This window comes from Stylophora pistillata, chromosome 12, assembly GCF_964205215.1.
Source record: "Stylophora pistillata chromosome 12, jaStyPist1.2, whole genome shotgun sequence".
NCBI classification, from domain to species: Eukaryota; Metazoa; Cnidaria; class Anthozoa; order Scleractinia; family Pocilloporidae; genus Stylophora; species Stylophora pistillata.
The window spans coordinates 9209858-9222337 of NC_142530.1; the positions used below are offsets into that span (position 1 = coordinate 9209858).

Consider the following 12480-nt stretch of genomic DNA (forward strand, 5'->3'; position numbering starts at 1 on the left):
GACTTCATGTTCACAAAGAATGCACAATTACTTAGAATGTTCCTTGGCATTGTAGTCATCAAAACAACAATCATGTCTTTGGGCACCAGAAAAGTAATCTTTGTCCAAAGATTTTCTCACCTCCATCTCTGCACCAGGTCTCTTCCTCGCCGCTATTAAGTTTTGCTATTCAAATTGTCTGTCTTAATCACTACGAACAAGTAAATTGCAGAAACATTTTGTTCTATGTTACAAAATTTTTAGCTACTACACAAAATTTTCACTCCACGAAAAAATTTGTGCTACATCACCCTGCATGGGATGCCTTCCCCACCCGGGTTAGGGTATTGTAAAATCAACAAATCTGTTCAGTTATAGATTACAGATGACGTCAAAATGTGGCAACAACAAAAAAGTGAACCGATGTACAGCAACCCATAAGGTTTTTCTGTTTTTCCTCCCCTTCCCACCTCATCCTTGCCTTGTCACTCGTCCCAGATCTTCCTCTTGTCCAATATGGCTAATGAATGTTAGCCGTGCTGAATCTCGCGCTTTAAAACACAAACTACCGCCTACAAACAGGCTAATTTGTTTTATACAAACTACCGCCTCCCGGTTAGCTCAATGGATAGAGCGCTTGACTGTTGTGCGGGAGGTCGAGGGTTCGAGCCCGGGCCGGACCAACACTCAGGGTCTTAAAATAATTGAGAAGAATTTGCTACCTTTCTATAACATCAAGAAATGGTTAGATATTCTAGTCTTCTCGGTGCTACCCTCTTGAAATATAGTCTCTCTCTCTAAAAGGCAAAATGGCGTGAATGGAGACGTCATCTATGCCTGTCCTCCAATCGGTAACCGAGTGAGAACCAATCAAAATTCTTCCGCTTTTCATCGCGTTTAAAACTTTTGTAGCACGACAAAGCGGCAGGGTCATTTGAAATTCTCAGTGAACCTTGTCAAAGATATGTGGTCTTCATTAACTCTCGAATATTCTCGTCAATAGCTGAAATGGAGTAGACACCATAAGCGTTCGCGCTTCTTCAGAGCGAAGGAATGGGACGAGCTCTTACTTGGACGTAGTAACGGGTACATGTTGACCCAATATTTCATTCTACAGGGTTTTGAAGGCATTCTAGATCTCTGCAACTGACTATGGAACACTAAACTTATCTTAGAGGAAGGGTTTTTGTTTTTTTTAATTTAGGTTGAGATTTTAATTAAGAGGTTAGTGTTTCTAACATTTTTTTTTTTATTTAATGATTCACCCGAAGGTGGGTGTAAATACAATAGGACTCTGACTTTTCGTTGTATATAGGTTTACACCCTTAATCCCAAATCCTAAATTAGATTTAAAATCCCAACCCAACGCATTAAGAAAAAGAACAAACATATAGTACATATTTTACAACTGACTGCGGAATTAACAAGAACAAACTGTAAAAGCATTAACTTTACGACATTTGGGACAAATCAACTTAAAGGTACGAACATTATCTCCATCATATATTGGATTTAACCTAAGAAAATAGAAAAATTTGAGCTTAGTTTTAAAACAAGACAACGAAGTTTCAGCTTTGATATGATCGGGAACAGCATTCCAAATATTAGAGAGTCTTACAAAAAATGAATCCCTAAAAAGTGACGTTCGAAAGTAAGGTGTTGTTAGGTAAATTCCCGATGCACCACGACGTGATTTGCTATTACAAAATTTAACATAGTTTTCTAAGCTAAGTCTAACGATCCCTAGTTTACATTTAAGAAAGAAAAGCAGGTCTAAATATTCAAGCCAATAATTAATGGGCAGTAAATTAAGATGAATTAGACGGTGTTGATAGCTCATGTTCTTGTTTTTGCAAATGAATTTAATAGCTCGTCTTTGAGTCCTTTCAACTAATGGAAGGTTCTTAATTACAGACTGTGGGGCCCAAACCTGTGAAGCGAAACTAAAATGCGATCTTATCAAAGAAGAGTATAATAAAGTTAAAGTTTTTTTATTTCGAATTGTATGACAATGTCTCTTAATAAATCCCAAAAGTTTGTTAGCTTTAGAGACAGTCTGAATTGTATGTTCGTTCCATGTGAGGTCCTTAGTGACTGTAAGCCCAAGGTCCCTTTCTTTGGTGACAAGCTTTAGCTCGGTATTGTTTAGGTTATATATACGTGGCAAGCTAGTTTTCTTTCTGCTTATTCTCAGATTGTGACGCGTTATAGGCTGGAAGTACAGTTCATTTAAGGATGACCAGTTGCAGAGGAGATTTAAATCATCTTGGAGGTCACAGATATCAGATGCAGCTTTGATGGTTTTGAAGCATTTCGAGTCATTAGCATACATAGCTAGAGACGAGGACTTTAGAACATTCGGCATGTCATTTACAAACATCAAAAACAGTACTGGACCTAAAATTGAGCCCTGTGGAACTCCAGACTTAATTATACTCCAAGTTGAAAAACTGCCATTTACGACAACACGCTGTTGTCGCCCAGTGAGATAACTCGAAAACCAGTCCAGCAGTGAACCGTCAATTCCAAACTTGCGAAGCTTTGTCAAAAGTTTCGCATGACACGCAGAGTCAAAGGCTTTAGAAAAATCTAGATAAATGACATCAGTTTCCAGGCCACTATCAAGAGTCTGATCAAGTTCGTGGAGGACTTCCAACAGTTGAGTTGTACATGACAGACCTTTAAGGAAGCCATGCTGCATGTCATACAAACAGGGAGAAATATGCGCCAAAAGATGATTTAGAACACATCTCTCTTAGACTTTTGCCAATATTGGCATTAAAGAGATTGGTCGATAATTTTCTACTTCAGATTTCTTTTCTTTCTTATGTACAGGACAAACATTTGCGGGTTTTCCATGATGATAAACAATAACCATTGACGAAAGAAGAGTTTATAAAAGCAGTCGTTGAAGGAGCTAGAGTACTTGCGCATTTTTTGAGAACAATTGTAGGCATATTGTCAGGACCAGGAGCTTTAGATATATCAAGTGAAGATAACAACTTAATAATTTCTTCAGTGGTCACCACAATAGTGCTTAAGCGGTTGTTGATCAGAGGGTTCAAAGTTAATGCATTTGATATTTCACAAGAGGAGTGATCTGTATAAATTGAATTGAAGAAATGTTGAAAAACTTCAGCTTTTTGTACGTCATCGGTGGTACTGTTCCCTTGATAAGACATTTCATCGGGTAATCGTTTGGTACGAGATTTAAACGAAAAAAAAGACCAAAACTTTTTAGGATTTGAAAAAGCCGTTGTTTGCCAAATCATTGAAGTATAGAGTTCTTTCGAGACGAATCCAATTTTTAATCCTTTGTCTTTCCTTGCGGAATTTTTCTTTAGTCGCTAAATCATCAGATTTCTTTGTTTGTTTCCAAAGAGTTTTATTTTTACGAATTGCTTTAGCTAATTCACCTGAAATATACATCCATATTATTTGTAATTATCACACTTAGAAGTAAGGACTGAGATCTGAGAAAACAAGACCGTTTTCCATTAAGTTGCGTGAGTAGTGAGTCAGCCAGTAGGTCTAAGAGTTGATATTTCAGTGAGCAAATACTTAATTTCGGTGTGCTAAGATTGAATTTCAGCGTAATAATATTTGATTTCAGTTCACGTAATATTTGATTTAATCTCAGCGTACAACATATATCATTTTAGTGTACTAATATTTACCTTAAGTACACAGCGATGGAATGTGCTGATAACGAACTCCATATCTGATATGCGAGAATTGCTAAGAAGAAACCAAGTATAATTTCACCCATGAAGATTGCTTTTCCGAGCTATACTTTAAATTGCCTTTTTTTTTCTCAAGTCCAACTGATGTTACTATAGAAATAAAAGCATGGGCAGGATGAATTCCTTGAGTCTAGCTGGCCTGGGTATGATCAAGATACCTCGAGGATGTATTCCTCGGTTTTCTTGTCAACTGCTTAATTAAAAACCTTTAACTTAGAGAAGCTATCTTTTCAAAGCAGACCTGTGATTCTTTCCTTTCCAAGTCAGGCTGAGGTTATTCAGGATTATCCTTAAACCGGTATAACTATACAATAATGATTAGCAAAAGTAATTTACACGCTTCCTCTAGGTAGGTGTTCAACAATCCTCCACTCCAATATGATAAACAGAAATCTTGCATTTCATCTTGAATAAGTCTTTTTGAAGTCCTCCTTTTGCCCCCAAACGATGTTGCCTGAAATTAGAAAGCATCATTGTTACCAACAGGCAATATTGAATTGGAGGAGAAGAGGAGATGAAAATTATAGAAAAAAAAATTTAAAAACTAGCATAGCTTGCAAAGACTTTTGCCACTCATCATATTCCCAGGCAAGGCGTCGAAAATCATAAATCCCGTCCTATCCCCGTTTTAGCCATTTCCTTGTCTGCTGCGCTTCTGATACTCTTCAAACCAAATTTCCTCCCCCTTCTCTTGGGTGATCCCTGGATCGTTTTAATGACTACACATCCTCAATAAGAGATACCGGCTGAGGGGATAAACATGGACCATACTCCACCAACAACTGCGCGACGGGAAACCATAGCTTGCAACCTAGCGTACAAATATTAATAGCTTCTATCGAGTTTCTGGTTGTTACAAGGTTTTGTGCATTTTCACGTTCTGAAAAAGGAAGACTTTGTTTGTGCATCGAGAATACAAAATGAACACTATTATTAAAAGGCTAACATATGAATTATTGTCTTCTAGAAATCAATGTTTGCGCAATAAAATAACTATATAGAGGCCACCACAGAGAACTCAAAGGCGATCATAGAAAAACCGACTTAGAGGTGCGCAGATGTAATACTGAAATAGGACAACTTTAAAAAAGACAAAAACGAAACATCTGCTGGGGGCTCTGTGTTCTATCTGAAAATAACCCACTGTGGCCATCGGCAACACTAGACAAAACAAAAGTAAACAGAGGACAGAAACTGATGAGATACTGCAAGAATATTAATCTGAGATACGCTGCCAAATAAACAAGAACAACAATGCCTGTAGGCGATAGAAATTTATGAATTACCAAAGAGAAAACTTGCGGGGGAAATCTTACAGAAAAATATTTGATGAATGCTGTTGGATGAAAATTTTATTGGGTGGAATAAAAAGACATGTACGGGAGGGTATTTTTTACATTTCCTGCAATATTATACCGAAGGATCATGTTATTAAGCCGCTCTTGTTTCAAAAATCATTAGACTCTGCTATTAGATACTACATGGTTCGATACTTTGTATTTGAACAGTCACGTATGCTGATATCAAGAATCTGATGTTTTGGATCATCTTACTTCAGCCAATAACCTCTGCGTGGGTGTTAGAAGGCTAAATATACATGTATGTTTTGACGTGGGTATTGCATATTACATTATTTTGTAATATGATTTGATAAATTTGTTATTAGACTCTGTTTTTAGATACTGCATAGTTCGACGCTTTGTATTTGAACAGACACGTATGCTAATACTAAGAATCTGATGTTTTGGATCATCTTACTTAAGCCAATAACCTTTGCGTGGGTGCTAGAAGGCTAAATATACATGCGGGTTTGACGTGGGTATTGCATATTACATTATTTTGGCAATATGATCTGATAAATACTCAAACAATACTATTGCAATAGCCAGTATCAGTTTTCAGTTTTCAGTTCGGGATACCATATAAGTATAAGTTTTGCACAACAAATTTTTCATTGGATTTAGAGTTCGTCTCCCCACCAGAAACATGGCGTCAAAGATCTGGCTTATTGCATTTCTACTGCTAATGACCTTCATCGATTTAACAGGTTAAAGATATTTCTTGTAGCAAATCTTGATTTTTACTTTAAAAGTTCTTTTCAAAAACTGTTTCTTTCTTTCTCCTTACTTTTCTTCATCCAGGAGCCCAAGAGGGACCAGAAAGTAAGTTGCTCTTTTGTGCTTTAAAAGAAACTGCTATTATCATTTTGTCGGACGCTGTGACTTATTTTGCGGGCTAAAATGAAGATTTTAGGAGTCTAAAATGCTTAGCTCCCGAGATTGTTCGAAATTTTTTGCTGTCTTTTTTTCAGTTTTCACCAGTGATAATTATAGAAGTACAGTTGATACTCTTGAGCATGAAAATGTTTTGGGCCCTTCTCAGAGTCGTTTTAATGATTCTGAGTCGCACCCAAAGCATATTTGGGCCCAAGCCGAGAACACAAAGTCTCTTGTTTTACTCATGCAATAACGGAAAAATAGCCCTAGGGAAGAGGAAACGTAGGTTTTTTGTTTAAAAAAAAAATCCCTTCTACTTTTGTCAGTCGTAAGTTTGTTTTAAGTTACTAATAGATAGTAAGAATATAATTGAATAGAGATTCACTATTTTTCTGTCTCTCTTGACTTGTGATAAAAGAAGCCCGAGGCTGATGTATCAATGCACGAGCTTCCCTCTAAGTCAATACTACTTCTTGGATATTTAGCCCTTACTAAAATCATGTTATACAACCCTGAAGTTTGTACATCTTTCATCAAAACCGCCACAGTAAAATGTTCTTGGGCGAAAAGAAAAATGTTTAAACTTTTAATGAATCGAAGATATGAAATATGTTTTTCACCTTATGCAACTACTAAAATTAGTCAACACCATGCACGAATTTGAAATTTTTGAGGAAGGCCCCACTCTCACATAATAGCAAGGAAAAAATTACCCCACCATTAAAATAATCTGCAAATCTCTGATGTCCAAAACTTTTCTGTTGCAAGATATTTGGTTTTTTGTTTCATCTTCGCCGATAAAAATCTGCGATTCTTGATTTGCCAGTTATAGTTTTCTTTTCTCCTGGAACTCTCTCATTTTTTTTTTTAAAAATATGAGCCAACATGAAGTCTTTCACTGAGTTTTGAGCATTGACTGTTAAGTACTAAATAAAGGGATGATCCTCGCAATGAGATTTATGACGACTGTGAAAGTATTTTTATAAAAATGCTTATTGTTCTTTCCTTTTTCTCTTCTTTCCTTAGTGGAAACTCCTGAAAACGAAGGTAAACATGAAAAAGATATGTCTGTGAAGGTAACAAGGGAACGCTTGATAGAGGAAAAGTTTAACACGAAATCTTTAACTTTGGTCACGTTGTTTTTGTCCACTTTATGCCTAATGCAGAATCCTCTCTTATTTATTTTCCTTTTTTTCACAGTGGAAACTCCTGAAATCGAAGGTAAATACAAAGATACATCAATACAGTTTGCAGCCGGGAAACATGACAAAATTAAAAAATTAGACGCATTTCATTTTTCAGATATGAACTATTGTCAATCTTCGCTTTGCTTCGCCAATCAATTCAATTCTCCTTGCTTCAGTCTTAAATCCATAACCTTTAGAATTCTGAAAGCTACTTGAGTTCATACAAACTACTAGGTTACACCAAAGCATAGACCAGGAGCATATCAAGATAGACATGTTTAAAAAAACACTTAACACTGATTTTTACGGGGCCTTGACCGAATCTCTAAATTTAAGTCAGAGCATTTTCCAACAGGACTTCGCTTAGTAAAGTTAAACGCTCATTTTGTCTCTTTTCAGAAAGTGAGTACACTTTTGGAAATCCGAGTATTTTCTAGTATATTTGCTTTTAATCTGCAGTCCTTAAATACTTATCTCGATGGAGAAGGAACGCAAAAGATGGTTACTAGTTCTTTTTTTTTCATCCACCTGTAGATACCTGGGGTTAGACGTCAGGAAAAAACATTTTCTGCTTAATAGATTACCGCATTCTCTTATTTTTGGAGCTCCACTGGCACACTGTGCGCGCTGGGGCTCCGGTATCATATTGTATTCATTCTTTCCAGCTCCAGAGAATAACTCATCATCGTCACCATTTTTAACATTACCGGGTAAGTCTCTTACTTGAGTTTTATAGATATTGGTTGCCTCTGACTGTTGTTATTTTTTGAAACAGACGTTTCGGCAAATGCTTAAGCCATGCTTTTCCATTTTTAAACAAGTCTCTTACTTTATCAATGAAACATTTTAATGCTACCCTAATTTGGGATCTATGCATCTGGATGCATCTTCGAAGGTGTATTTTAGTCGTTATAAAATATAGGAGTTTATTATCCAACTACACTTTGTAGAGTACAAATAACGCCATAGACGAGTACAAATATCATGCGGTATTTGTACTCTAAAGTACAGGTTAAACAGGTTAAACAGGTTTTCTCGCATCGCGCAAGCGAAGAATTGGATTGTAGTTACGAAAACAAAATGGCGGATAATTTGAATCATATTTCCGACGACGAAGAGTCAGAGTGGCTGCGAAATACAGATCCAAGTTTATTAGATGAATCGAGCTAAGAAAAACAGCTAGACGACCATTTATTGAAGAAAATAGAATCAGCAGGACGACAACGCGCCAATTCCGTTCCGCTTCGCATACTTCTGTCACGCACTTCCCGTAAATAAATATCCACGAAATTCTCCCGCGCTGAAATAACAGTTTGGCGTGTTGGATAATAAATAACTTATTAGACGTTTTGTTGTGTAGTATCGCTGAGTATTAATACTCGTTGTTTGTATTTTGACTAGCCCTACAGGTTCGTCAAAATACGGCAACTGGTAAAAATACTCAGCGATACTACACAACAAAACGTCTAATAAGATATATATATTTGTGATTGTTTGCAATATATAATCATTTCTTTGAGTGAGAGAGTGTGGGAACGTGAGTGACGTGTCATGGGAAGAACTGTTGGTAGCGTTCGTTAATTTTCATCTAATGGTTAAACCGTAAACACGGAAATATGGTTTTCAGATGCAAAGCCCGAGAAAATATTCATCTTGCCGTTGAATAGAAGTCTAATATAGAGAACATCATTAATGAAAGCAGCCTGAACCGACATTTATATCCAATTTATTGTTCATGTTCTATTCACTATATAGCATGCGGTTTCCGCCCTACTAAATCCCTCGTGATTGGTGGTCTAAACGCCACGCCCAACTCATGGCCGTGGATTATTTCACTCCAAAAAAGTGGAGCTCATCATTGTGGTGGTTCATTGATTAGAATCAACTGGGTTCTTACTGCCGCTCACTGCCTATTTGAACGGACGCCAAGTCTGTACAAGGTTGTTGTTGGTAAGGAAAGGGAAAACTCGACATGTTGTTTAGTAGTGTCGCTGTTAAGAAGTACTGTTGTATCCTATTAAATATACTGACTGGGGATTAATTGCTTGTCTCACTTAATTATTCTGACTTGAGAAGAAATATTCATGGATGATCTCAATTTAACCCTGAGACTACTCCCCTTTACATCATTACAAAGATGGGTTAAGATAACCCAGGGTTAGAGTAAAATTTGATTTCAGATGTAAAAGCCTTCCAAAAAAATTTATTTTAATTCCATTTGTCTACAATTTGATGATTGAATGCTCTAAAAATAATTAGAAAAATTACCCAAAACGGTTCTTTAACAGAGAAATATAGAAACTTGGATTAAAATTTAACCTTGGGTTAGCGCTGATCGGTCTTCGAACAACTGGGCCCTGTTCTACGGAAAAGTCACCGAACGGAACAAGCGTTGCTTCACAACCCTAAAGAAGCTGGGAAAGGGGTCTATCATAGAGGCTCGTAAGTAAAGAAATATATAAAATACGTTTGCCTCCTTTTAGGTGCACATTCCTTGTCCGGTTCGACGCCTGTTCAAGAAACATTCAGAGTCAAAAGGGTTATAATGCATCCTAAGTTTAGCTTTGACACAGGAAAAAATGACATCGCACTTTTGGAGTTAGATGGCAATGTCACACGGAGCCTTAGGGTAAATCTGGTCTGCTTGCCACAACAAGGGTCTAGAATTCCACCAGGAACACGATGTACTATCGCTGGTAAATATTCTATATACATTTGTACGAAAACTCCATGTTTATTCAATTAAACTTGCAATTGAAGTAATGTATCATTCTAGGCTGGGGATTCATCCGTGCATTTGGACCTGGGGCCGACATCCTCCAGCAAGCCGAACTGGCTGTTGCTAGTCACAGTGACTGCGTAAAACGCAACAGTGCCTTTCCTGTGACATTTCCTGTAGATAAGAGGTCGATGTTGTGCGCTGGAGGTCAAGGAGACATTGGTATTTGCTCGGTAAACGGAATAGATATTAGTAGATAAGGAAGACGTTTTATAAAACTCGTCAATAACTTTGAAGAAAGTTAGCCTATATTCCCATGAAGTAGGCCTTTTTACTGCCTTTTTTCTTTTCTTTTTTTCACCTCAAAGGATGAATCGGTATGCTGAAATTCACGAAATAAGTAACGGTTTGCTAAGTTTGAGATTGATCTTTTAAGAACAATGATTGAAGCTATGACTCCACAATGTCGTAATATTTTGCATTAGTTTGCATAGCAGAAAAAAGGTGAATGAAGTGAACATGGTTAATGAGTCGTTTGCAAAATGGTGCAATCATTGGTGAAATTTTTTTAACAGTTGACTTGTTGTTCAGCTAACGATTCATTGGCAATAAATCATTCCTGTCATGCGTAGTAACTACAACATCGCATTATTACTTTCGGTTGCCCACTAAACGGCCTCGATGCGAGTGTAAAGACAATCTATCAGAAGTTATGTTTAACGAGACACCTGTCTTTTCGTTGTATATTGAAACTGACTATTTTCTTTTAAGGGGGACAGTGGCGGACCTTTTTCTTGTCTTGAAGGAACCCGTTGGGTCTTGAGAGGGGTCATGAGTTGGAGGCCCGCTCAGTGCCAAACCGATTCCTACTCGGTGTTTGCCCGGGTCAGCAGTTTCATTAATTGGATCAACCAAAATATATCAGGTAGTCTAATAGCTTTGTGAATGCCAAATTTGTACGTTCTTTTTTTTTAGAGTTTCCACTAGGTGAGTCCTTATTGCAATATCTGCCTACTCGAGTCAGTTTGCGCACACTGATTTCTTCCCTTATGTCCGTTGACGAATCTTCTATCTTGGCTACATTATCAGGTTGCTCATATATTTACCTACGCAAGCGCATGGAACTTTCTAGTTACACATGCACGAACGCATACGTATTACCCTCTTCCCCGAGAGGTTTCCCTTCTATATATATTAAGCCAGGATTTTTTGCCCACATTTCAACTGTTCGCGCACGCCAAAAGGAGGCTAGTCATACGGTCACGTGATATAGCCATTTTTCTAGGCTTGATGAGTTATTGTACTTGATGAGTTATTGTACTTTGATGACTCTGTGGTTTCGCTGCACACGCTGCGAGCTCCGCTTTGAAAGGTTTCACATTAGTATGAACGAAATGCAATGATACGAGTATCGAAGGTGTCATAGAGATTGTAATAAATCTAGTAATAGGTTTGAAATACACACCAGTTAGTTGTTTTTTGTTTTTCCCTTCTTCATGCAGGGTGATGCCATTCCACCAATTTTCAGTCAATGTAGTTTCCTTAAGAGCAGTTAAAATGGGTCAAGTCAAGGAGACTAGGAACCATTCTATAGAAATTAAGCGCAATAACAATGTCAATTTAGCCGGATAGGATAATGAAGTTTTAGTTGAATAAAGATATTTTTTAAGTAAAAGTTCACTAAATGTTTTTTATTGCCAGTTTAATAGTATACATGAAAATATTCTTGATTATGATTGGCCAAGTAATCCATGTGTTTAGAAAGGTAATTTTTTGTGCATTTATGTACATGTTTCCTGAGATTTTACACAGAAGCCCATGAAATGCACTTTTTAGTAGCATGAAAACCGATGACGTAAAAAAGGTGACAATTTTCACGTAGTTTTTTTGCTTCACCTCAGTTCATTGATATGCTAGGTACCCTCACAACGGTTCTTTTAGTACAAATTCCAAAAAGATGAACCCAGAGTACAAGCAATAAACTATTGTGCGAGTGAACAGCTAAAATCCTGAATTATAATATCAACAAAGCAAATGTCATGAACATTTTCATGTTTACGAAGAATTCACAATTATTTAAAATGTTCCTTGGCGGTGTTCCCATCAAAACAACAATCGCGTCTTTCTGCGTTTAATAATAATCTTTGTCCAAAGATTTTTCTCACATCCACCGCTGCACCAGTTCCAGTCCTCACCCCCATAAAGCTTTGTACTCCAAATTGGCTGGCTTAATCACTAGAAACAAATAAATTTCAGAAAGATTATGTACTATGTTCCAAAATTTCCACCGCCATACAAAATTTTCACTTCATGAAAAAAATTGTGCCACATCACCCTGCATGGGACTCTTTCCCGACCCAGGTTAGGGTATTTGTAAAATCAACAAATACATTCCAAGTTGCCGTGCATCTGTTCAGTTAAAGATGACAGATGATGTCAAAATGTGGTAAGAACAAAACAGTGAACAGATGCACAGTAACCCAGAATCTATTTATTTTTAGCCCGCTTGCAGGCGGTAGTTTGTGTTTTCAAGTGTGAGATTCGGCGCGGCATAGATGCGGTCGCCATATTGGAGGGGTGAAAGATTTGGGACAAGTGACAAAGCAAGAGGGAGGGGGAAAGGAGAGAAGGTTCTT

General features: G+C 37.3%; 1 protein-coding gene across 2 annotated transcripts in view; it reads left to right on the top strand.

Annotated features, from left to right (window-relative positions):
* LOC111328514 (chymotrypsinogen A) overlaps positions 1-11519 on the top strand; it is a 29193-nt gene extending 17674 nt beyond the window's left edge. Inside the window, exons 1-10 of one of the 2 annotated variants that reach the window (XM_022932965.2) lie at positions 5630-5769; positions 5864-5884; positions 6965-6985; positions 7139-7159; positions 7791-7835; positions 8881-9075; positions 9609-9821; positions 9902-10077; positions 10616-10769; positions 11347-11519. In XM_022932965.2, coding sequence (XP_022788700.1) covers positions 5709-5769; positions 5864-5884; positions 6965-6985; positions 7139-7159; positions 7791-7835; positions 8881-9075; positions 9609-9821; positions 9902-10077; positions 10616-10769; positions 11347-11351 — 912 coding nt within the window. In that variant the 5' untranslated portion in view covers positions 5630-5708 and the 3' untranslated portion in view covers positions 11352-11519. Of the gene's footprint in view, positions 1-5629; positions 5770-5863; positions 5885-6964; positions 6986-7138; positions 7160-7790; positions 7836-8880; positions 9076-9608; positions 9822-9901; positions 10078-10615; positions 10770-11346 lie in introns of those variants that run through there. The other variant, XM_088741035.1, reaches the window with a different exon arrangement.
* The last annotated feature ends 961 nt before the right edge of the window (positions 11520-12480 follow it).